The 26,002-nt window shown below is 51.1% G+C and overlaps 1 protein-coding gene across 5 annotated transcripts in view; it reads left to right on the top strand.

Annotated features, from left to right (window-relative positions):
- LOC147607764 (Transducin/WD40 repeat-like superfamily protein) overlaps window positions 1–26,002 on the top strand; it is a 143,008-nt gene that overhangs the window by 77,691 nt on the left and 39,315 nt on the right. For all 5 annotated transcript variants that reach the window (XR_015264549.1, XM_086789577.1, XM_086789576.1 and 2 more), the window contains 2 exons: window positions 8,943–9,085; window positions 9,239–9,286. Coding sequence is in view for 4 of the 5 variants with exons in the window: in XM_086789577.1 (XP_086645703.1) it covers window positions 8,943–9,085; window positions 9,239–9,286 (191 nt within the window). In the remaining variant the exon portion in view is untranslated. The remainder of the gene's footprint in view (window positions 1–8,942; window positions 9,086–9,238; window positions 9,287–26,002) is intronic.

Here is a 26,002-nt window from a genome sequence, read left to right as displayed (position 1 = left end):
AGAGCCACCCTAACGCAGAGGTTGAAGAGGTATGTATGTCTAGGCGTCGTAGATGTTGCATTTCCTAGGTCCGCCTCTCATCGTTTCTCTTTCTATCAAATTGTTGCTTTATGCGTGTTTTACAAGGTTTTTGTTGGTGTCAAGATTGCAAGTTTAGTCGACTGTCAGAAGTGATGCAAGGAGTTGATTTGTTGTTCTTTTTTTTTTTTGCGTGTGTATGGCTGAAGCTAGTACTCAATAATGGCATGTAGACGGTTGAAGTTGGCAAGGCATGAGCCTTTGATGGCCAGCCTTAGGGCAGCCAAGCTTCGCTATCCTATGCGGCTGGGCTAGGCAGCAGCCAGGTGAGGGCAGCCAGCCGGACATGACGGCACAATGGGCGGCTCAGCCTAGGCAGCCCAGCTTGTGCCCCGTGTAGCGGGACCGAGAGCAGCAAAGGGTCACATCAAAAGAGGATGGCCAGTAGGTAGGAGTGCGCAGGCTGAAATTTGTTGCACATGAAAAAGCAATAGGTGGCAGCTTTAGAAAAAAACAGCATGGTTTATTGGAAAAAGCAAGTTGGTTTCTTGTCATAAGCGATGGTTTAGGTCAATAAAGCACATGTGAGTTTTTACATTAAAACGGAAAAGCACTTTGTTTTTTTTTGGGGAAAAACTCAAAAAAACAAGTTCACCTCTTCACTTTTTAGTATAAAGGGAATGGTTTGGTTGGGAGTTCTCCACATCTGAAGTAAGGTCTCTTAGCTAAGAAATCTCTGTTTGCAACTGCCTTTCTCTCGGGTTACCCCCTGGATAGCGTGTCTGTGACATGGGCTTGAAAGGATGGAAGACCTGAGGTAAAAACCAAAATGGATTATCCTTTGTATGCTGCAGTATTCTCAGTTCTATTTTATTCTTAAAAATTAATTTTCAGAACTGAATTTTTGAGAACAGACACTGCCCATCAAAATAGGGGTAAGACCTTCTCATTTCTAATGCTGTCTCTCATTTATTTATCTTTGGCATCTCTTCTTGGGTACTCTGCCCTTGCTCTCTGCATAAAAAGACCTTTTTTATCTCTCCTACTTTGGTGACCACATGATGTAGGCCAAAGAGGACCCTGTTCTGGACTTACCTTCCCCATCTGTCTGATCTTATAGGCTTCTCCATCTGTTCTGGGAGATGTCCTTATGAAGAATTCAATCTGAGGGGAGAAGTCACATCCTTTTGTCTGTCTGGACCTCTCTTTTATTTTACACCTACCCTGTGGCAACCCCTGACATGGCATGAAAAACGGGGCCATGAGCACCAGATTTATCCTTGACCAACAGGAGGGATAGCCCTTGAGGAGGGTGTGTCTATGGGTCAAGGTCTATCTGTTTGTCTACAGTCAGTCTTCTGTCTATCTACTATTGTCTGTCTGTCTATTTGTCTATCAATCTGACTGTGTCTTGTTTTAGATCCATCTTGTCCCTACCCTTGTGGACCCATATGAGGATATCACTTGAGGAGGGGTGTCTCAGGATCTTTTCTATCTTGTCTTCTATCTTGTCTTTCAGTCTTGGTCTTGTCTTGTCTGTCTTTCAGTCTTGTCTTTTGTCTTCCTCCTAGTGTTCCACTTAAGGAGGGTGTTGGAAATAAGTGTCCCACTAGGAGTCTTATAGCGGGCTAGTATGGTAGAATAAGTTTAGGCTTTGTGTGTGTGCGCCATGTGGTACCTAGAGATTTATCCCATATAGACTAGTATGCTGTACCTTGTACTTGGCCCTATTTATTTAGGGGTCACATCAATGAATGATAATCTCAGTTTGCTTCATCCCTCTTGCACTTCTCTCCATGTTCTAGTTTAGTGTGATACCATGTCAGATTTCTAACACAACTCTGACTGGACGAATATGGGGGCCCTCAATAAGGTCCTGCACATCACATCTCGAGCTGCCATCCATCCTGTATAGAAAAAAAACCGGTACATCATCCTTCCTAGGCAAGGAGATACACATAACCTGAAGAGGAACACCTGTCCCAGAGAAAACCCCAAACCAAGAATGATGACGACCTTCCAAAAAAGATCCAGTAATCTAGTGATTGGGAATGGCTGCATCAATCTGTGCAATCCTCCGGCTAGAGCCTCTCAAATGCTGCGTGAAATCCAATCTCTGCACTTCGGTAAGGCTCTGAAATCTCCCCCAAGCCAGCACTGTGGGGCATAGGGTCTCCTAGCCAGCCCAAAGAATATGCATAGCTGCCCCAAGAGGCCTACTGTGTACATCTAAGATCAAATCATTCCACAGAATGGGCTACCAGTTAGCTTCCTCCGCTGAACGCGGGGGGATGTGTACCAAAAAACTCCTCGGGCAGTCCGAGGCCCGTTTGAGGGACCTAACCAAGGGGGACGAAGGGGAGCGGTGAATTGCGTCCGAAAAAATAAAGCGTGAGTTGAGAGTCCAGTCACCTCCGCGAACAGGGACACACTTCGTGATCTGCTGCATTAGAAAGTCTTTCCACGGCTTAGTGCCTGGAAGAAAGTCCCTAACAACAAGCTTACAGTGTAAATCCTTACATTGCACCTCAGGGTCAATGATATTCAATCCCCCTTCTTGCTTAGGCCTGATAATGGTTTCCCAAGCAACTCTGGCCGTGGTGTGTGCATTTCCATCAAGCCCTGACAAAAGAAAGTTCCAAATAAGGCGACAAAGCTGGCCAATGCAGCCCTTATGAAAAATCCAGCACGAAGCAATAAACCAAGTCGTGGCTAGCAAAACTTGGTTAACCACCAAAGCTCTCGAGGCCAAGTTGAGCTTCCTCCTACTCCAGTGATGAAGTTTGCTTTTAATGCTTAAGAGCAGTGGAGCAAACCGTTGTGCAGGGGAGATGTCAACGCCCACCTGACAACCAAGGTATCTGGCAGAGCATCCTCTCTCACTCCAAGTAAAACCAACATCTGTACCCCAATCTGCAAGAGGAGAATCACTGATCCAGAAACCAACTGATTTATGCCAATTAATAGTAGCTCCTGCTACCAAACAAAAGGCCTCCAAGGCTGTCTGGAAAGCACATAAACAAGCATGTGAAGCCTCAAGGAACAATGCCGTATCATCTGCTAACTCAGAGTCCAAAAAGTCTTCCTCCGTGCATAAAGGCAGCCTGAGACCCACAACACCAGGGGCAGCCCGAAGAAACCTGCTCATAGCCTCAGCTACAATGAGGTACAGTAAAGGGGCGAGGGGACAGCCTTGCCTCACCGAACGGGAAATCTGAAAACGCTTGCCGCGCCCCCCACAAGCTAAAACAGTGCTATGAGCCTCCTTGTATAGGCAGGACACCCCTCTGATCCAGTTTTGGGAAAACCCCATATGTGCCATAGTGCCCTCCAAAAAATCTCAGTCCACTCTGTCTTAAGCTTTTTCAAAATCAAGAAAAAGAATGGCAAGAGGCTACTGACTAGACTTTGCCCACTCGACAGCTTCCTGGAAAGAAAATATGTTATCAAATATACTCCTTCCTTTGAGGAACCCATTCTGTGTATCATGGATAGTCCTTTGGAGAATCGGCTGCAACCTTATACTCAAGGCTTTAGCTAAGATCTTATATGCAGATACAAGGAGAGTGATGGGCCTCCATTGCTTGATGTAAGTCTTGTCCCCACTCTTGGGGACAAGGTGAATCAGCCCCTCCGTGAGGTATGGTGGCATCATACCCGACAGCCACATTTCCTGGGACAAGGCAGCGCTATGATAATGATTGATGGTCCTCTCAAGAGCCAGCGCAATATTATGATGAGGATCAGGACCGTCACAAGATCTCCATCTCTCTCTGATCTCAAGGGACATGTCAGCATCTAGATAAAGAGAGTCAGGGATACGGACACGGGGAGAGGCCGAGCAAGCCCCAGGCTCCTTGAGACACAAAACGACGGGGCAATGATTGGATTTGGTGGTGCCAGGCATAATAGCAAAGGTGCCTCCTCTGTCCAGGGACCAATGAGCCACATAAAATCTGTCCAAACGTGCAAAGATGCTCTCATCCCCGCTTGTGCAGATATGCCAAGAGAACGATAAGGAATTTGGCATTCTCTGGAAGTCATCCTCAGTCCAGCAATCCCTGCCAAAAAAAAGAGAGCGTGAACCTCTCCCATGAGGTTCGCTCCAAAGGGTGTAAACCCCCTTCGCGTCCTTCCTTCTTGTCAGAAGGTTGCTCAACCATATTGAAGTCTCCTCCCACTATCCAATGATCAACCTGGGGAATGACATTTGTAATGGTGTCCTAAAAGGCCACCCTTTCACCTCACGTTAGTTGCATAGATATTCAAGATTCCCAATTTCTGACCCTCATGTATGATCAAGATCCACTGTGCTCTAGCAGGGATGATAACACCGTGCCCAATAACATGAGGCATAACAGATGTTGCCACTAAAATGCAAACACCCCCTCTAGTCGCAACAGTCGAGGACCAGAAGGTGTGGCCAGAAAGCATCTTACCTGTTTTGCCACACTGAGATCTATCCAATTTGTGTTCCTGCAACAAAAGTATATCCATAGACCCTCCTGTAACAGCAGGGTGAAGCTGGTCCTTCAGAAGGTGCTTCCTACCACGGGTGGGAAGCCCTCCAACGCCTTGAACATTCCATGAGATGATTCTAATGGAAGAGAAGAGGGTTTGACCCCTAATCTAAGAAGAGGATGGGCAGCCTGAGGATGCCTCTCATAAAGTTGGAGGACGGGATAATCCACGGGGCAAAGTCCACTGACATGCCCTTGTTCGAGGCCCTGCACAGTACCTGCATATGTATGAGAAACTTGTGCGCTCTGCGGGGCATCAAGGGCAATGGCATCATGCCGAAAATCCTGCAATACATGATCCCCACTGCGTTGAACATCTTGCATATCGCCCCCTCAAAGTAGAGAGGACTCAACAAAATCATCCTTATCTGATATATCATCTCCCTGCAAAGATGCATGAGTTGATACATCCCTCTGCCCAGAAACATCACCTATTTGAGGTACAAGATCCGAGGTCTTCCCATCAATTGCACCAGGGGGGCGGGCGTGAGAGACAACTCGCCACACCTGGCGGACTGTAGGACGGGAAGGATCCAGGGGAGGTGGCGCCTGAGAAGCACGCTTGCGAGGCCTCCTGCGATCCAGAGCCCGAGGGAAATCTCGAGCAAAGTAACCCTGTTGGTGACGAACCCGGCACTGATCGGGTTTACCTGCAATTTCCATACCTTGCTTCAATGGACCACTAGGGCCCGGAAGCAAAACATAGACCTCAAAGAGCTCACAGTCACGGGCAAGAACTATGAGCCTGGGGATAGCATCCGTCGAGGTAGTGACCACCTGGGCAGGAGATGTCGGCAAAGCATGGAGGGGGGGCACTTGAAGAACCAGCCCAAAGGGGGGCCCGATGGCCTCTAGCATAGGCCAATATGTGCGAGGAAGACCTGGGAATTTGAGAGTAATCGGGAAACGGTTCCGGTCTTCCTCAACAAGGTCAAAATAGATGGAGTAGGGAAGAAAAGAAACCTTCCTTGGGCCCAATGGCAAAGGGCTGCCCTTCAAAACCTCTGAGGCTGCATCCTTACTACTTAGAATCAAAATCCACTTGGAAGAAACCTCTTCCAAGCAACCTGATATCTCGAAAGTGTGGACCGAGGTCGGAAGGCAGAGCTGCCAGGACCCAATCCCAAGCCTGGAGACAGGAAGGGTGAGATCCAAAGATTTTGGCAATGAGAGTCGTTTTGGAGTCTTTCACGATTTCGGCGAAGAGGACCGCGGGCTCGGCTTCGGAAAAAAACAATGGTTCGCCCGGCCGAGGGAGAATGATTAGCCATGATGCTAATCCAAGAAGAAGGCCGACTTGAACTCGGATAAGGAGCAATCCAAACCAAGGGGAAGAGGCAAGCAAGGAGGTGGAGGAAAGGAAGGGAGGGTGGAAAAGGGAAATGCAAAAAAAAACGGGAATCAAAGGGAGGGGAACTAGACACATAGGCGAAGGGATGCGCTGCGCAGAGGGATGAGGCGGAGGAATGAGGGGAGGCAGAGGCAGGGGCGAACAACGGTGGAGGAAGGATGCGCTGCGCAGAGGGATGAGGCGGAGGAATTAGAGCGGGCAGAGGCAGGGGCGAACAACGGTGAAGGAGGGATGGGAGGTGGAGGAAGGATGGGGGTGAAACAGGCACAGAGGCGGAGGGGCGCAGGCCAGGGTTCGGGGAGCTACACGGTCCTCGCTCAAACTAGGGATTTTTTGATTCCGGTGCTGCCTATTTTGAAGGTTGACCTTGGTACTTGCGGAATAGTGTACCAGTTTTGTAATACCCTTTGGGCTCTTGGATGCTTTTGCTATGGTTAGCAGATATGAGATGATTTCTTTAGAGCATAGTTAGAGTAGATCCAGAGGGAGATTGACTGGTGGACTTTCTTACTAGGTCAGAGACCTTCACATGGTTATGGGATTTACCTTCTCTTCCAGCAATTGGGTGAGGGATTAATTTGACGTGATTGTTTCTTTCGCAACTTACTTGTAGGGAGACCGTCAGATGAGGGGAGGTATAGTCACATCAAGACAAGGTTTGGGAAAGGATTGATCACCCTGACTGAGTCTTGTAGTCTAAAGGAAGTTTTATATGGGGTATATCCTGGTGGTATGGGATGCTAGTCTGGTTCTTACATCAAGAATTTTTTCCTGTTCAAGTGGAAGAGTAGGTGGTTCTGTGAACTCAACAATGGCTTCATCATCTACTAGATTAACCTTCCCCACGAAAGTTCTTTTCCTAAGCAACTAACATGAAATACAAGACGTACTCTACATCCTTGAGGTAGCTTTAATTTGTAAGCAACCTCACCAATCTTTCCAAGTACTGATAAAGGACCACAATACCTAGGAGATAGCTCATGGCATTTGCCCGCCTTCAGGGTTTTAGAAGTTTCAAGTACTCTTAAAAAGACTTTATCATCTTAACTAATCTCTACCCTTCTTTGGTGTAGGTTCACATTACGTTTTGCTCTATCTTGAGCTACCTTAACCATTTGGTTCATATCTTCAAGAAAGTCTTTGGCAGAGTATACTTTTTCCTTCTCTATTCCAACTGGTAGTGGAGCTCTAGGCTGAAATCCTTACATCATCATGAACGGACTAGCTGAAGGTTTTCCACTATTATAGGACTCAAAGCCAAATTTTATCATTTCCATAACAAAGGTCATAGAGGAAGAAGATAAAGACCAAATTGAGTTTCCTCGAAACTCATGAGTTCTAGGCAGAAATCCATTACATCATCATGAATAAACTAGCTGAATGTTTTCCACTATTATAGGACTCAAAGCCAAATTTTACCACTTCCATAACAAAGGTCATAGAGGAAAAAGATAAAGATCAAATTGAGTTTTCTCGAAACTCCTGAGCTCAACTGACTTATGGCATTCACCACCGTGTTTGTAGATTCTTGGAAAGGATATATTTCCCAAAAGGAAGCGACACACAAAATCTTCAATCCACTCGTTGTGCAGTGAATATAAAGGAAATATCTACATCTACACGCACCAAAAATTGCTCCATTAAGGCATCATCTTCAACAAACCCGTGCATTAGTTAGCCTTTGTACCACAAAATCTGCAAGGCGTTGCTCAAGGAGCATAGTACCAACAATAGCAAAATTGCTAGTGTCAGCCAGATGCACTATAAATTCTAGTCACATATTGCTTCAATTCATAGAACGAATATCCAAGTAGTTCACATCAGTGAACCAATTCCAAAATCTCTGGCACATTTGGAAGGGACTTGTTTGGTCGAATATGCTTCATCCGGAGATATCCAAAAATCTGCCTTGCAATTTCGTCTTCTGATAAGACTCGATTGGCCTAGTTACTTGCAAACTGATTGTATTTGGGCGACTTCTTCCCTCCAAAAGGAGACAATCCATAGAGTAGCTCCAAAGGAAACACATGTGGGAATTCAATCAAAAGTCTCATACAACCCTTCGTTCCTCAGAATCTTTAAAAGGAAGAATACGAGGTTTTGCTACAGCCATGTCCACAACTGATTTTACTGAATTTACAGCTTGCTTAACATGGAAATTAGTTGCCCTTTTACACGAGAATCCAATCATGGATTCATTTGTATTCAATTGTATATGTTTCTCATAGTTTTTTGCGTACGGATCCAAATGATTGATACAGTACCATACCTTCAATACGGGTACCTAAATGTAGAAAATACTTCAAGTTGCTGATAGCAGTCCACACTCATAAAATCTATCAAAAACTGTAGTGTCCCTCTTAGAGCGGCCAGCCATGGAGTGAGGCCCTCTCTTTACTCTCTACATTTTACCTCCTCGGACCACGAGCGGACGATGCTTTTTGGAGTGCTTGACTGGCGATTCAGAGAGAATGTAGCAGCACTACGGAACCTTTTTCCACTTTGGAGCTCGGGTTCCTTTGTCACATGTGGGGACAATGGTGTTATGTGGTACTGTAGGCCCCGGCCTGGGGGGATGTAGCCTCCCTCTGAGAGCATCCAACCCTAAACGCTAAATCTCTCTTTGTACTATTTACCTTTTGCCTCGGTGGACCTGAGCAGACATCCTTTTGTCTACTAATAGAAGTAACCTTTCTTGGGAAAAAGATTTCTGGCTCGACCCGTAGAGGCAGTCTATTCCAGTTATCACATTGGCTCAGCATTTTTACCTGAGAGTACAGAAAGTGGATTCGGTTTATATGGAATCATGGTCCATCTCAGAGGAAAGCACTTTGGAAGATCTAGGAGATGCTTGGAGAGCTGCAAGCGCAATGTGAATGCGAGAGAACATGAGCATGAACATAGAAGGCTGGTCTGCAAATTGAGCGTCATGTTAAAATATCTACCCTAGCACACTACATCTCTTTGCCTAAATTAGTTTTGCCCTGCTTTAAGTTGATTTGTCTTTTTTCTGCATTGTGTTTTTTATTTTTTTTGGAGAAATCATTTTGCAGGGATAATATCATGCCTTGCTTTCAATCCTTGCAACATGGGGATTCTAGCAGCTGGTTCCTATGATAGAACGACTGCAGTGTATGCTGAGGACAATGCAGAACTGTTACTTGTCTTACATGGCCAGGAAGGCGGTGTCACGCAGGTTGTACATGTTTGTTTTGTAAAGCTAGTTTTTTTCTGGAGAGGTCTATTAATAATGATCATGATTTTCTGGGCAGGTTAAGATGAAACTTTTACTCTTCATTAATCCCTGATTTCAACTGATATGTAACTGTTATATTATTCCTCATTGTAGGTGCAATTTTCTAAAGATGGCAACTACCTCTACACAGGAGGTCGAAAGGTAGGCTCATTGAATCCTCATCGTTTGACTGTAGCTGCAGTTTCAGTCGTCTGCAGATTTATCATTATGAAAGGTTTCTTGAAGTCATGCTTCTTAGGGTATGCACAGTTTTGGTTGAAATGATGTGTATAGATTGCATACAATGAGTTTGTATCATTGTCTCTTCCCCTCCGACAAGTTCAGCCATGTGTGATCTCATGATTTATTAGTATTATTTTTTAATGAAAGACTTTTTTTTCCTCTCTCGATTGGCCTTAGGCCCAAGATCCCCCGTAATTTTTGTTCGTTTTAACCACAGAGAAATTGTGGATGCTTCCAGAGTAAGGTTGAAGCTTTCTTTTGTAACCGAGAGCACGGATCTCATCACTTCAAATGACCTTCAAATAATTCAAAACCATCGACAAGGCACCAGAATGTGCCAAGAATACCACATTGAAGGACGAAGATGAGCTAAACAACAAGAACAACACCAAACCCAACCCCACCCACAGCCTTCCCCCCCCCCCCCCCCCCCCCCCCCTCCTCCCCGTGCACGGATTAAAAAAAAAACCCTTCCCACTTCCCCCTCCCCCAACAACCCTTTTCCCTTTGAAAATTTTGCATTACAAAGGAGAACTTGTAGTACAAGCTTATGGGTGTTCCACTAACTGAGTGGCCGAATACAGTGGAATGAAATGGAAACAATTTGAAGATAAGTGTCCAAACCATGAAATGGTTGCGCAACGAATTTTCCAAATCTTGCTTCAAGAAATTGCTTGCAGCTTTCCTCCTCTGGGTTTGCAGAAGAATCCAAATATTCTCAAGCCACAAGCATCGGACTACATCCGGACACCCTTGAAATGAGCACCAAGCTGAGAAAGCAGTTTCAAGAGGTAGTAGAACAGCCCCAAATAGCTTTAAAACTTATCTTCATGCTTGGATAGGTCCCCAGAAACCTCATAACACCTTGACCAACCAAGAAAACCTTTTAAGCACCAAGCTGAGAAGACACCCCCAACAAGAGGGAGTGGAACAGCCCCAAATTTCTTTAAAACAAGTACAACTGTCTTCACGCTTAGAGAGTCCCAGGCAGCCTTGTAACACTTTGACCAGCTAAGAAGCTCATAATCAGAGATTTCAACTTGTATGCAGGTGTGGGCAGCCTCAAATCAGAGATTGCAGTTTGTACACAGGTGTGAGCAGCCTGAAATCAGAGATTTTAGTTTGTAGACAGGTGTGCCAAATCTGAATTTACAGCTTGTACACGTGTGAACAGTAAGCTGGTTCTAAATCAGCTTGTAGAAGTGTGTAGAAAAACCGGCCCAGTGACCCTGTCTCTCGCCTGCGTGGAGGCTTTGGCATGGTATCTGTACTCCACCTTCCGCTCCTTTATGGGTGTGAGCTTTGTACGGGCAGCAACCAACTGACCCTCAATCCACGGGCTACTGGTGCACACTCTTGAAGCTGCTGTAAGGAAGCTAGGCCACGATGAACGCTCTTGTCCTGCTCTCAGAAGCTAGCCAATCTGCTCTGCGCTGCCTCCTGTAATAAACTGCTAATCTCTCCAAGGCCTGCATCCAAGGCGCATGGCTCTTCCCGAGTGAAAACCTAGCCTCTTTCAAATCCCATGGATGAGGCTATCAGGGATCGAGGTGCTCAAATATCTGTCCTGCCTCTAGGAGTCCTCCAGGGAAAGAATAATCGGTGCATGATCGGAAAAAGTAGTGTTTGCCAAAATAGCAATCATACTGCCACGACCGCAAGCCTCCTCATCTACATAGAATCAATCTAATTTGGATAGGTTAGGGCTGGTACTCCTCCTGTCGGATCTTGAGAAACACAGACTCCCATGTCCAAGCTCTGGTAAATGCCAAGGGTTCTACCCCCTAAGAGCTAAAATCAACTCCTCCCAAGAAGGGTACTCTGTACTAGAAATTGTAGCCATGCCACCTCTGAGTCTGTCCTTTGCTGATTCTAGCATGTTCAGAAATCTGCCCCACCCATACACCAGGAATCTGCTTGTGGAAGGGATTGATGAACTGCACTCCGGAAGGTGGCTCTGCTTGCTACGGCATTCGGTGCATATACGTTCAGAAAGCCCACACAGTCCTCTCCAATCCCGATGGTTGCCCACTGAGCTTTCTAGTGGCAATGGTGCCTGAGTCAACCACTGCCGGCAATAGTGGAAATGCGCCAAAAGAATGGGACCAAAAGGTGTGACTCCTGCCCTTGTAGTATCTTCCCGCAGTGGTGGGTACTCCCCTCTGAAAGATGGTGCTCCTGAATGAAGAGAATATCTATGGGTACACCAACTGCTGCTCTGTGAAGCTCCAGATTTGTGGGAGGTGAAACTATCTGAACTGCCCTCCACTTGAAGAGTCTTGGGTGTGGGTTTCGACGGAGAGTAGTGACTGTCGGTCCTGGAGGCGAAGCCGCGGCAGATGGGCACGAATCTTGCCCTCCATGTGGAGCCACTCTTTCTGAGCCTTGGAATATGCATACTCTCGACTCCACTTGTCACAATGCAGGTATCTGTAGGAGGGGGAAGAGGCTACTGCTGCTAAAACATGAAGAAACACAAAAAGACGCACCTCCAGGTTGGAGGACACCATCTCCCCTTCTTGATCTCTGTGGCCCTAGCCACCCAATTCCATCTGAGCAAAGGGCCAGAGGTGGGTAAGCACATCAGTGATACACAGATCATGCAGATGGTGTGAGAGCTCTATTGCCAACTTGTGAATAGTGGCAGACATCGACTCCATGCTCCAATCTATCGTCGGTGCTGCACTGAGGGGGAAGGAGAAGATCATCATGCCACACGTATACGGATGGGGGCCACCGTCTCCTCTAACATACCAGCTCCTTTGACAGGAAGGCATTGGACGAAGATGTAGTCAATTGGTTGCCCTAGAACCCTAGCGGGGGGGGGGGTGGGGGGCGTTTGCCTCGCGACTCCGGAGGGAGAGCCCGCACCGGAGAGGGAGCGATTGCCATCTCTACCGGTCTGTGAAACAATGGATCAAACGATGAGAGATTGAACTAGTAGGTTGCCTGGACGGCCGGAGGGCGATGGGAATGATTCGGAGAGGCGGAAGGGGGGTTGTGCGATGGAGTTTCGATGAAGTTGGAGTGTAGGGAGTTTAGGGGGGAAAAGGCAGAGCAAGAGGTGGGCGTGGGGGGGAGGGGGATGATGGTGAATGGGCAACAACTGAGAAGGGGGGAGATGGGTCCACGTGTGGTGGGGGGGGGTGCAGGGGCTGTGAGGTTGGGCCTGACGAAGGCAAGGGTAATAGAGCCTCGCAGGAATTTGAATGCCTGGAGAGCGGTCTTGACAAGGCAACGGTCGTGAGATAGGGGGGGCCAAAGGTGGGTTCCTCGAGGGTATTGGGGCCTCCATCACCGTCGGGGGGCCGTTGAGATGAATGCTCGTAACGGTTCTCTGATGCAACCGTGTCTTGCCTGCTTGGCTACGCCGCTTTATTCTGGAAGTTTTGCCTCGGGCCAGCTGTCTTTCACTCTCCTGCATTGGGATCGATTGAGGCCAGGTCTTGGTGCCTTGGCGCCGGAATTCCTCCCACCACCCTGCATAGGATTTGAACTAGGAACGGACGCGTGGGGGGGGTGGGGAGGGGTGGGGACTGCGGGACTAGAGGTTCCCTTTTGGACTGACAGTGAGGAGAAGCTCTGGCAAGGTGTCCCATCTACTGGTAGATGAAACATTGGCTTGGGAGGCCAGAGTACTCAACTCTCTTCAAAAATAGGGTCCCCTTGGAGGCAAGGAAGCGATATGGCATGAGGCATTGACTCTGGAGAGGCTATGCAGGTACGAAGGGATGGAATCCCGGCCGTGCGAGCTAGAATCAAAGCAGCGGTTGGCGGAAGATTCCATCACCCTCCCGATAGCACCACCAATCACCGGAAGGAGAGGAAGGTATTCCTACGTGAGACCAGGAAAGCAGACTGTGACGGGAAAGCTTGAGACAGCAACCAAAGGTTGAGACGCTTGGTCGAAGCCGTGCTACCACCTCGTAAAGAAGGCTTGGGCCATACGCAGTGGGGCTCAACTGCATGTTTTGTACAAAGCTGTAGGCAAATTGAACTCAATTTGATTGTAGCCACGTCCCAAGGGATGAATATTAGTGATCTTTCTAGGCACGCCAAGAAGGCTTGCCTGTAGGAGATCCTTGACCTGTCCGTGTGCCGGGCAGACACCCATAATCTTGTATACCAAGGTGGAGGCCTCCAAAGATGCGACTGTCGAAGCAAGGAGCTGGAGGTCCAGTTCTGAGAAAGAAAAGCAACAGACGACGGCTTGGGTTGGGGAGGATGAAGGAGCATCTGCCATGGAGTCCTCATGGGGGTGCAAAGAGCATAAGTTGCCGAAACTTGCTGAAATGGAAACTGCCTGAATGTAGAAAATCTGTGGTGAAGAAGTAACACCTTGACCAGCCAAGAGGCCATTTAGGGTACTCCCGTTCTTGTTTCTCAGTGTCTTTGCAGGATTTGGAGTGATATTATTCACACCATCATGGCTACCTGGGCGAGAATCTAGGGATCTTCGAGGGCTGCGGAGAGGAAGCGCGGCCAGTTTATGAGAGGGTGGGACTTTTTCACGTCCTCTCATTCGGGACCCTATTGGCAGCACAGGGCTCCTGATTGGTTGAGATCTCCACCTTACTTGGTGTGAAATCTCCATTTTGTAAAATTTTTTCATACTTTATAGAAGTCTCCTTTCAGATTAAAAAAAAAAACCTTTAAGCACCAAGCTGGAAAGGGGGAATAGAACAGCCCCAAATTTCTATAAAGCAGGTACAACTGTCTTCACGCTTAGAGACGTACAGGTAGCCTTGTAATACCTTGACCAGCTAAGAAGCTCAACACAGAGATTTTTTTTTTTTTCAGAAAGAGACTTCTGTTAAGTATGAAAAAGACATACAACAATCACAGCTATAAGCTGGAAAAGAATAGAATCACCCCAATATGTAAGGTGATTTCAACCGCTTAGGAGCAACATGATGCCATGAAAGACTTGTGGGACTAGAGGAAAAGAAAATGCCATGGTTCCACTCCCGCGCATAAATATAACGCGCTTTGCTTGCGTAGAACGAGAGGACCCCTGAATACGAGCCCAAGTAGCCATAAGAGGATGGATGATATCACCCCATATAGTACTAATGCACTGAGACCCAAAAATCTGGACACCCGAGGAATCAAGATAGGAGAGGCGGGCGACGTGCTGAAGTGACGTGAACCTACGCTGCTGCCCCCGCCTGCCCTCTGTTGCCTCCGCATGCTTCTTTGCTGCTCCTGCCTGCCTCCGCTGCCTTCGCCTGCCCAATTGCTGCACTCGCAACCCCCCTTTGCCTACCCAACCTCTGCCCTTCGCTAGCCTTTCAGTCCCCACTTGCCCCCCGCTTGCCTTCACCTGCCCCTTTTGCTGCCCCCGCCAGCCCCCCTTTTGCTGCCCCGCCTGCCCTTCAGCTGCCCCCGTCAGCCCCTCTGCTGCCCCCCCGCCTGCCTTCACCCGCCCCCTTTTGCGGCCCCTGCCAGCCCCCCTTTTGCTGCCCCGCCTCCCCCTTTGCTGCCCGCCCGCTGCCTTCTTCAGTCCCCGCCTGCCCCTCTGCTGCCCCCGCCTGCCCCTTTGCCCTTGCTTCCCCAACTGCTCCCCGCCTTTGCCCCCCTTCCTCTGCTCCCGTTTTCCCAGCAGCTATTTTATCTGGATTCAAGTCGGCTGCCCACTTTTCTTGATTGGTCTTATGGCTTTTTCTACCGCAGCCAATCTCTCATCACCCCCAATGGCCGGGAGAATCATCAATTTTTCACAAGACGAGCTCACCTCTCTTCAGCACGACATTGACCTTGAGGTCCAGACTACCCTTGTTGCAAGAGTTTATGGTTCCCACCCCTCTCGTTCACAGGCCCGTGAATGGCTTCTAGCAGCTCTCCCTTCGGAGCTGATTGTGCACTTTCAGGATAGTCGTTTACTTGGTCGAGGCTTCTTCCAGGTGGACTTTCATTCTTCAGAAGCTACGTCTCAGGCTTTGGCTAGCAGCCCCTTTCCTCTTGGTCCTAGGAAGATTTTCTTCTTACAGTGCTTTGATCCAGTGGTGGAGGATCAATGCCTTACCTTGGTCTCACGACGGTTCCCTGCTCCTACTCGGTCCTATTGGAAGCTTTTAGCTTCGATAGGGGCATCCTTTGGCTAGGTTCTAGAGGCACCAATCCTCCCGAGCTCTCCCGCCTCAGCTTCCGCGGCCGTTACCGCCACTCTTGATGGTGTACCCCGGGTCCTTGTGCTTGTTCCTGATCCATCGATTACTGATGATCATGTTATGCTTTAGAGACCCGACGGATCTCATTTCCGCCAGAGGATGGAGATTGCAGGCAGACCTGACCAGTGTCGGATTTCTGGTCGACAGGGTCACATTGTTAGAGATTGTCCCAAATCGAGGGGCCATGCTAGGAGGCGGCGTGGTCCTGCCCATCAGAGGCCGTCTGCGGATGCCGAGACTCCAACTGCTCCTTTGCCACATTAGACCACACAGCGTTGGGTTGTGGTAAGGGATGGAAGGCACCCTCGGACCCCCGTACCTGCCCCTTCACCCACACCCCCCTGTGGAGCACCCTAACCCCTATGCAGCTCTTGCCTCACAGGATGTTGATCCTTTTTTGGAGGATGAGGCCTTGCAGGCACATGATCTGGATCTCTCACAAGAGGATGCTGCATTACAGTTTCAGGATGATTGCACCCTTGAGGATGATGTTGCACATTCGCGTTGTCATGGTACCTCTCCAGTTCTGAGGACTAGCCCTGGCTTTTCCCCGGAGTGGGAGAGAGAGGTAAGGTTTACATCATCAGATTTTCCCTCCCTTACCTATGCGAGACGTACTTCCGCCTCTAAAGGGGGTCCTTCGTCGACCACGAGATCTGGTCGTTCCTACTCTGAGTCTTGATGAGGATTGTCTCTTGGAACATACAGGGTCTTGGTGGTTTTTTTCCTCGTCGACGGAAACATATTGTAAAAACCTAGCTTCATTGTGCAGTCGCAGGTGGACCTGTGGATATATTGCTCTTGCAAGAGCATAAACTGGATGCTAGTCAGTGTGGGAGATCAGGCAAGCTTCTCTCGGGACACACCTTTTGGTCACTGGCTGTTGGTACCAAGGGTGGTGTTTGTATCTCTGTTTCAGCTTTGATCTTGCCTTGCATCATTGGACATGGTGTCATTTTGCTTGCGAGAGCGCAGTGGATCCTTCTTATGCAGGGTACTACACGCATTGGTATTCTCAACCTCTATGCTCCTAACCATAGAGGTGAGAGGATTGCCTCTTGGAAATCTCTCACTACATTGATGCCTCTTGCCGACCATTGGATTATTGGTGGGGATTTTAACATGGTTGAGATGCCAACGGATAAAAGAGGTGGACATGAGGGCTTGGTGCATCCTCTTGAAAGTTGAAAGAGCGTCTTGGGAGAGGTTTATACTCTCCATTCATGGTAGAGATTGTTGGCATGAGGATGACATTTTGAGGAGTCCATCCACTCTTCTTTATTCATGGTGTAACAGGAGAAGAGATATAGGATGTATCTATGCACGGTTAGACAGATTTTATGTGGATGATTGGGTGCTTGACAGAGGTGGACATACTTTGATTGCTACAGGCACCTCCAAATCGGATCATTGCCTAGTGGTTTTATGTATTAGAGATCCGAACTGCCATGGATCAGCACCCCATGTACGCATCCCTGATCATTTGTTTTCAGATGCAAAACTATCGCGTCGTATGCTTGATATTTGGAGATCTCATGACTTCTTACAGGCCTCTCAAAGCTTGGCATCTGCTCTCTGTCATATTAGTGACTTTTATCACACATGTGCCCTGTCTAAGAGGCAAGAGGCCTTGGACTTAGAAAGGGCTATTAGACGTAGATTGGCTGCCTTGCAGAAAAACATCCTCATGCTCAATGGGTTGCAGATTCTTTATGTATTGTTACAGCAGAACTTCATCACTCTCTTGAGCAGCGCGCGGAGTACCATTTCCATGCCCAGGAATCCTTGGACACACAGTTGGGTGGCTGATGTAACAAACATTTCTTTGCTTCTCACGGCACATCTCATGCCACAGATAGTGTCAGGCAGTTGCAAGATTCACATGGCACTCTTCACTCAGATCCTCTTATGGTTTGATTATTCGTAGCTCGCTGAAGCTCCCGCCTCCACCCTGCTCTGCGCACCCGCCCTCCCTCTGTCGCCTGTTCGCCCCCCACCTCTCCGCCTGTTCGCCCCTCCACCCCCCGCCTGCCTTCGCCCCCTTCTTCTCCCCGTTGCGCCCCCTCTTGCCTAGCTGCTGCGCCTCCCCCCTCCTCGCCATTTCGTCCCCCCCCCCTAGCCGCCTCTTCGTCAATTCGCCCCCCCCCCCCCCCCCCCTTCGCCTGTTCGCCCCCCCTCCCCTTTGTCGCCTGTTCGCCCCCCACCTCTCCACCTGTTCGCACCCGCCTCCCTTCAGCAGCGCCCCGCCTCCCCTCCCTTTCACGTTTTTTTTTTTTTTTTGCCGCCCCCCCTTAGGGTTTCTCCTTCGTTTTCGCCCCCTCCCTCCTCTTTCGTGCTCTTTTTACCCCCAGGGGGTTTTGTTTTTCTTCATTTTCATCCGGTCTTCCGCCTCTTTGTGTGCAGCCCGCTTCTTGCAGGTTTTCCGCTTTCGCCTCGCCTTCGCCTGAGCTTCAGACTCTGATGGAGACTCCTCCCGCCTCGCCTCAGAGGGACTCATCCGCAGCCCCCTCGCCCGCCCCCGAGGACATCCCCATCAGGCTTTCTCTTTCGCCGGAAGAGGAAGCGACCCTCACCGCAGAGGTGGAACGCCTCAAGCCTCATTCCACCATCTGCCGTATAGTCGGCACTCGCCCCAGCAGAGGGGAGATCAGGGATCTTCTTCAGGCTCGCCTTCTTGCAGATGTGGGCAAGATCCTGGATGTACAGCTCCTGGGCCGGGGCCATTATCAGATCGAGTTCGAGGCCGCCCAGAGCGTTGCCAAGGTCCTTGCCATGAGTCCTCTGGACATCAGGGGTGCTCGGGCTTTCTTCAGACCTTGGCAGCATGGATTTGACCCAGCAGCGGCGGAGCAGGGAGAGCGCCTCTTCCATATTACAGTTTGTTTCCCTGGTCTCCGCCGGGAGTATCTTCCGCTCCTCTCCAGGCTCGGAGCATTGGTGGGCTCGGTACTAGAGACGGGCCCCTCAGCAGCTTCAGTGGTGGCCAGAGCAGCTGGGCTACCTTCGGTCAGAGTGTTGGTGTCTGACATCTCCTCCCTTCCTAAGGTCATTCAGCTACCTAGGATAGGGGGGGGGTGGATAGATCAGAGAGTGGAGTTCTCGGGGCTCCCGAACCAGTGCTTCATTTGCAGGCAGGTCGGTCATCTGGCCAAGGCCTGCCCTCGCAGGAGACCTCGACCCTCTCCACAGCAGCAGGCTACTGATGGCCCGCCCACAGATTCGGCTCGGCAGGCTGCCTCAGGGACGCCTGCTCAGGCCACAGAGACCTCGGAGTGGCAGCCTGGACAGGGGCGCCGCCGAGGGAGACAGCCACAGCAGCACGCCCAGAGACCGCTGCAGCAGCAGCCACAGTCTCAACCTCACTGGGTTCCCGTGAGGAACAGCTTTGCTCCCCTTCAGGAGGAGACCCCTGCAGCGACCGAGGACCAGGAGATGCCAGCTCCCCCTCCTTCACCCCCCGCACCCCCGTCCCCTCCCACCGCCTCGCTTCCACCTTCGCCTCCTCCCGCCTCCGCTCCAGTTTCGGCAGCGGCTCCCTCTCCACCTCCTTCGCCTCCCCCTCCTCCCCCTCCGCCCGCCTCACCTTCCCGGGAGACCCTGGCAGTTCCCTGCCGCTCACCTGCAGTCCGGAGAGCGCTGAGCTCTGACCTCGCTCGAGCATCACAGAGGAGACCTATGCCGATTAGGGCCTCACGGATTTCATCTATCCGCAGTCGGCTGAGTCGCCTTGGCATTAGACAGCGCTCGGAGGCCTTTGATTATACCTTTACACGGCTTTTTGGAGCAGAGGGCCCCCATGAGCCAGCACCCATTCGAGTCCATGTAGTGATACCTCCGGCCCGCGGGGAGGAGGCACTAGACTCAGCGGTGGCCTTCTCGTTCCCTCTATGTGGACCTTGTGATCGGGAGTGGACTCTAGAGCTCGCTCTCAGCACTTTGAAGACTCAGGCAGTTGAGTTTTCTCACCACATGAGCGATCTGGAGGTGACAGATGTGATAGGCCGACTTTGGGAGTTGGCTCATTTTTTCTTGGATCCCGGGAGTGTGGATACCTCAGGGATTCGGCATTTGGTTGTGCGCATAGTGGCAGACTTGGCACGCGACCCTGGATATGTGAGTATACACGAGGTTTCTCTGTCAGAGCAGGAGGCAGTCGCCATGGGCCACAGCCCACTGGCGCATGATCCGGGATTCTTGCATTACACCGGGTGGGCAGATTCGCAGCCGTTCGGATGGGGACTACTCTCCATCCAAGCCGCTTGCGAAGGCCCGCCGCACGGCTGAGACCGCATCCACCTCAGCAGGGCATCCATGAGGATCATCTCATGGAATGTACAGGGCCTTGGCGGAGCACACTTTATACGCTATCGAGGTTGCTTGAGGCAGGAGCTTCAGAGATGCCTGGTTGGTGGCAGCATTGACATTTTGATGATGCAGGAGCACCACTTGGGTGAGAGCAGGATCCGGAGATATGGTTCGGTGATGCCTGGTAGATGGGACACTTTTTGGTCTGCAGGGTTTGGTCCTTTGCGTGGACAGGGAGGAGTATGCATGGTTATTGCAGATGTATGGCGGCAGGCCATTGTGGATCGAGGGATCATTGTGCCTGGTAGAGCACAGTATGTCATTCTGAGGATGCATGATGAGCTATTGGGTGTGCTCAACATCTATGCGCCCAATCATGCTAGTGCCAGAGCAGAGTTCTGGACTCAGGTTACAGATGCATTGCCAGAGGCCGCACATTGGTGTGTTGGGGGAGACTTCAACATGCTTGAGGACCCGGCAGATAGGGTGGGAGGCAGTCATGTTACAGTGCACGGCACGGAGCTTGCAGCTTGGGACCGGTTTTGCATGTCACTGAGAATCACTGATGCATGGCAGCACGGGGCTTTCTCCCGGTCTCAGGACAGTCTTAGTTTCTCTCGGTCGGATCGCCGACAGGGAGGGACTAATCTATCACGGATTGATCGCTTTTATGTGGGCGATTGGTTAGGGGAGCGAGGGGGCTCCGTCGGCATTCTCGCTGGCACCTCATTTTCAGATCATGCGCCTGTTATATTGACATTGGAGGAGGGGACACGGGAGCCCAGCTTGCAGTTGAGGATCCCAGAGAGGGTACTTGCAGATCCCAGTCTCGCTGAGGATATTGAGAGGATCTGGCATGATAGTCAGTGCTCTGACCAGGATGCAGCGGGCGAGTGTGCCCAGGGACTCATTGATCTTAGCTCTTTTCTGCACGCTGCAGCTTTGACACGACTGGGAGAGATTCGCGAGCGGGAGCAACGGCTGAGACGCAGCCTTGCTTCGCTACAGCGCCTTCAGGAGCAGCAGCCTGCATGTGAGTGGGTGGCGTCCCAGTTGAGCCAGGCACGCCAGGAGGTTAGAGAGGTAGAGGAGCAGAGACATGAGTTTTACTATCGTCGTCAGGCCTCTCAGTGGACGCAGCTTGGTGATAGAGTGACTGGGGAGTTTTTTGAGATCACTGGACCCCGTCATGCGCGAGCAGGAGTCCGCTAGCTTGGTAGACCGGATGGATCGGTAGCTACTGAGCTCGGGGAGATCAGAGCCATTGCCACTGCTTTTTATAGTGACCTGCTTTCAGCGGAGCCAGCCACTGAGGATCGAGATGTTTGCAGACAGACTGTGTGGGCCCATGTGCAGAGGAGGGTCACATACCATATGCGTTCAGTTCTAGGTGCGCCTTTGTCAGAGATTGAGCTTGCCGAGGCCTTGAGGGTCCTGCCGCGACATAGTTGCCCAGGGGAGGACGGACTGACGCCGGCCTTTTTTATGCGCTATTGGGACCTTTTGGGGCCAGGCCCTCGCAGGGGCTTTCAGCATGTTTTGGACACTGGGGTGATGCCGCAGAGCTTTTCAGAGGGCTTGATCTATCTTATCCCCAAGGGGGAGGGAGTATCAGATGACATTCGGCATTGGAGGCCTATTACGATCCTCAATACTGTCTACAAGGTCTTAGCAAAGGCCTTGAGTTTGAGGATCCAGCCCTTCCTGGGGGAGTTGATTCATGCTACTCAGACAGGATTTGTCAAGGAGCGCAGTATCCTTGACAACATCTTTACTTTCTGGGAGGCGACGGCCCGAGCTAGATTTCTTGGCGAGGACTTGGTCGTGATGCTTCTCGATTTTGAGAAGGCATACGATAGAGTTGATTGGGGATTCTTAGAGGGCACTATGCTTCGCCTGGGCTTTGAGCCAGGATGGATCAGAGGGGTGGCAGCTTTGTATTCCACAGCTCGCAGCCAGGTGCTGATTGCAGGAGGACGGGGGCCGAGTTTTGAGCTGACCAGATCAGTCCGTCAGGGGTGTCCTCTCGCCCCTTTCCTATTTTTCTTCTTTGCGGAGGCTATGAGTATGTATTTGACGGCAGAGGAGGTTGGTTTGAGAGGACTTCAGCTCCTAGTCCGGGGGGAGGATTTGCTTGATGCTGAGTTTGCAGACGACACGGGCTTATTTTTGCATGGCCAAGAGGCCAATCTTATTCGAGCTGAGCAGTCGCTCCAGGTTTTTAGTGCAGCCTCGGGAGCATTGATCAATTGGCGCAAGACAGTGGCCTTTTGGATCAGTAGTGCTCCCACTCCGGCATGGAGCCCGGACCCCGGTTTCAGATGGATTCCTCCACGCACAGCAGTGCGGTATTTGGGATGCCAGATTGGCCTTGATTTGTCACCTGAGCAGCAGATTGCCTCGCTTCTTCTGAGCATTCGGAAGAAGCTATTGTATTGGAGTACAGCTCGACTATCCTTGGCTGGGAGGGTGGTGGCGGCAAATCAGGTGCTGTTAGCGACCATGTGGTACATTACGTCTTGCTGGATATTCTCGAGCTCTTGCATCAGCCAGGTATAGAGGCTGATCAGGAACTTTCTGTGGTGTGGGCGGGACGGTCAGCCAGCTCGGGCAAAGGTTGCATGGGCAGTTATTTTACTTCCGCTGGCTCAGGGCGGTTTGGGCATTATAGATCCAGTCGATCAGAGTAGAGCCTTATTGGGGAAGCTTATTGTTCGGGGGTTGCTTCCAGGCGCTGAGCCTTGGAAAGAGCTCCTCTTGCAGCGACTGCAAGGTCGGGCGCCCCCTGCAGGGGGTACTTGGGCACCAGAGATTCGCTGGATCTTCATAGAGATGAGGAGGACAGGCCTCAGTAGAGGATGGGAGGACAGATTTGCTTTGAGTATCCTGAGAGCTTGGGAGCTGCTGAGACCGGGGCTCTCTCAGCGGCCTCCTTCTTGTGTTGAGGAGCGGGCCAGGCAGCTGCTCATCTGGAGCCCAGCGGTTCGTACGGAGCAGGGTCATATGCTGGGTTCTCGGCCTCGTCTAGCCTGGGGACCTTTAGCGGCAGGCCCTGCTCGTAGTTTTGGAGACTGGCAGGCTTTCTGCAGTCTACCAGAGGAGATCCAGGTGGAGAGGCTGAGTCACTTCAGAGGGGGGTTGATTATGAGGGATGATATTCAGGAGGCACTTACAGAGGAGTGGTTCACACCTCTCGAGCCAGTGGCCCCACGGTGGATGGGAGCCTTTACGCAGTTGGAGATCCTGATTGCTGTCAGAGCTAGCACGGAGGATGGCAGATGCCTCTACTATGAGATTCAGGATGAGGGCAGACTCCAGAGAGTGGAGGTGGAGTCGCCTTTGGTTGCAGAGTGCACCTTCCAGAGGATTCGGGTAGTGGCTGCCGCTTCTCGGAAGTGGCATATTGACCCCGACCCTGCTGATGTGCGAGGAGATGCCAGCACCCCCTCCTTCACCCCCCCCACCGCCGTCCCCTCCCACCGCCTCGCTTCCACCTTCGCCTCCTCCCGTCCCCGCTCCGGTTTCGGCAGCGGCTCCCTCTCCACCCCCCTCGCCCCCCCTCCTCCCCCCCCACCCGCCTCACCTTCCCGGGAGGCCGTGGCAGTCCCCTGGCGTTCGCCCGTAGTCCGGAGGGCGCTGAGCACCGACCTCGCTCGAGCACCACAGAGGAGACCTACCATGCCGATTCGGGCTTCACGGATATCATCTATCCGCAGTCGGCTGAGTCGCCTCGGTGTTAGACAGCGATCGGAGGCTTTTGATTACGCCTTCACTCGGCTTTTTGGAGCAGACGGCCCCCATGAGCCAGCACCCATCCGAGTTCATGTAGTGATACCTCCGGCCCACGGGGAGGAGGCACTTGATTCAGCGGTGGCCTTCTCGTTCCCTCTATGTGGCCCTTGCGACCGGGAGTGGACTCTAGAGCTCGCTCTTAGCACTTTGAAGACTCAGGCAGTTGAGTTTTCTCATCATGTGAGCGATCTGGAGGTGACAGATGTGATAGGCCGACTATGGGAGTTGGCTCACTTTTTCTTGGATCCTGGGAGTGTGGATGCCTCAGGGATTCGTCATTTGGTCGTGCGTATAGTGGCAGACTTAGCACGCGACCCTGAATATGTATGTATACACGAGGTTGCTCTGTCAGAGCGGGAGGCAGTCGCCATGGGCCACAGCCACTGGCGCCTGATCCGTGATTCTTGCAGTACACCGGGTGGGCAGACTCGCAGCCGCTCGGATGGGGACTACTCTCCATCCAAGCCGCTTGCGAAGGCCCGGCGTACGGCTGAGACAGCATCCACCTCAGCAGGTCATCCATGAGGATCATCTCATGGAATGTACAGGGCTTGGGCGGAGCACATTTTATACGCTATCGTGGTTGCTTGAGGCAAGAGCTTCAGAGATGCCTGGTTGGTGGCAGCATTGATATTTTGATGATGCAGGAGCACCACTTGGGTGAGAGCAAGATCCGGAGATATGGTTCGGTGATGCCTGGTAGATGGGATACCTTTTGGTCTGCAGGGTTTGGTCCTTTGGGTGGACAGGGAGGAGTATGCATGGTCATTGCAGATGTATGGTGGCAGGCCATTGTGGATCGAGGGATCATTGTGCCTGGTAGAGCACAATATGTCATTCTGAGGATGCATGATGAGCTATTGGGCGTGCTCAACGTCTATGCGCCTAATCATGCTAGTGCCAGAGTAGAGTTCTGGACCCAGGTTATGGATGCATTGCCAGAGGCCGCACATTGGTGTGTCAGGGGAGACTTCAACATGCTTGAAGACGCGGCTGATAGGGTGGGAGGCAGTCATGTTACAGTGCACGGCATGGAGCTTCCAGCTTGGGACCGGTTTTGCATGTCACTGAGGATCACTGATGCATGGCAGCATGGGGCCTTCTTCCGCTCTCAGGACAGTCTTAGTTTCTCTCGGTCGGATCGCCGACAGGGAGGGACTAATCTATCACGGATTGATCGCTTTTATGTGGGCGACTGGTTAGGGGAGCGAGGGGGCTCCGTCAGCATTCTCGCTGGCACCTCATTTTCAGATCATGCGCCAGTTATCCTGACATTGGAGGAGAGGACACGGGAGCCCAGCTTGCAGTTGAGGATCCTAGAGAGGATACTTACAGATCCCAGTCTCGCTGAGGACATTGAGAGGATCTGGCATGATAGTCAGTGCTCTGACCAGGATGCAGCAGGCCAGTGTGCCCAGGGACTCATCGAGCTTAGCTCTTTTCTGCACGCTGCAACTTTGACACGGCTGGGAGAGATTCGCGAGCGGGAGCATCGGCTGAGACGCAGCCTTGCTTCGCTACAGCGTCTTCAGGAGCAGCAGCCTGCATGTGAGTGGTTGGCGTCACAGCTGAGCTAGGCACGCCAGGAGGTTAGAGAGGCAGAGGAGCAGAGACATGGGTTTTACTATCGTCGTCAGGCCTCTCAGTGGACACAGCTTGGTGATAGAGTGACTGGGGAGTTTTTTGAGATCACTGGACCCCGCCATGCTCGGGCAGGAGTCCGTCAGCTTGGTAGACTGGATGGACCGGTAGCTAGTGAGCCCGGGGAGATCAGAGCCATTGCCACTGCATTATATAGAGACCTGCTTTCAGCGGAGCCAGCCACTGAGGATCGAGATGTTTGCAGACAGACTGTGTGGGCCCATGTGCAGAGGAGGGTCACAGACCATATGCGTTCAGTTCTAGGTGCGCCTTTGTCAGAGATTGAGCTTGCCGAGGCCTTGAGGGTCCTGCCGCGACATAGTTGCCCAGGGGAGGACGGACTGACGCCGGCCTTTTTTATGCGCTATTGGGACCTTTTGGGGCCAGGCCCTCGCAGGGGCTTTCAGCATGTTTTGGACACTGGGGTGATGCCGCAGAGCTTTTCAGAGGGCTTGATCTATCTTATCCCCAAGGGGGAGGGAGTATCAGATGATATTCGGCATTGGAGGCCTATTACGATCCTCAATACTGTCTACAAGGTCTTAGCAAAGGCCTTGAGTTTGAGGATCCAGCCTTTCCTGGGGGAGTTGATTCATGCTACTCAGACAGGATTTGTCAAGGAGCGCAGTATCCTTGACAACATCTTTACTTTCTGGGAGGCGACGACCCGAGCTAGATTTCTTGGCGAGGACTTGGTCGTGATGCTTCTCGATTTTGAGAAGGCATA

Source organism: Cibotium barometz, chromosome 54 (assembly GCF_041138505.1).
Source record: "Cibotium barometz isolate CiBa-2024 chromosome 54, ASM4113850v1, whole genome shotgun sequence".
NCBI classification, from domain to species: Eukaryota; Viridiplantae; Streptophyta; class Polypodiopsida; order Cyatheales; family Cibotiaceae; genus Cibotium; species Cibotium barometz.
This window is presented reverse-complemented; position numbering and strand designations above follow the sequence as displayed.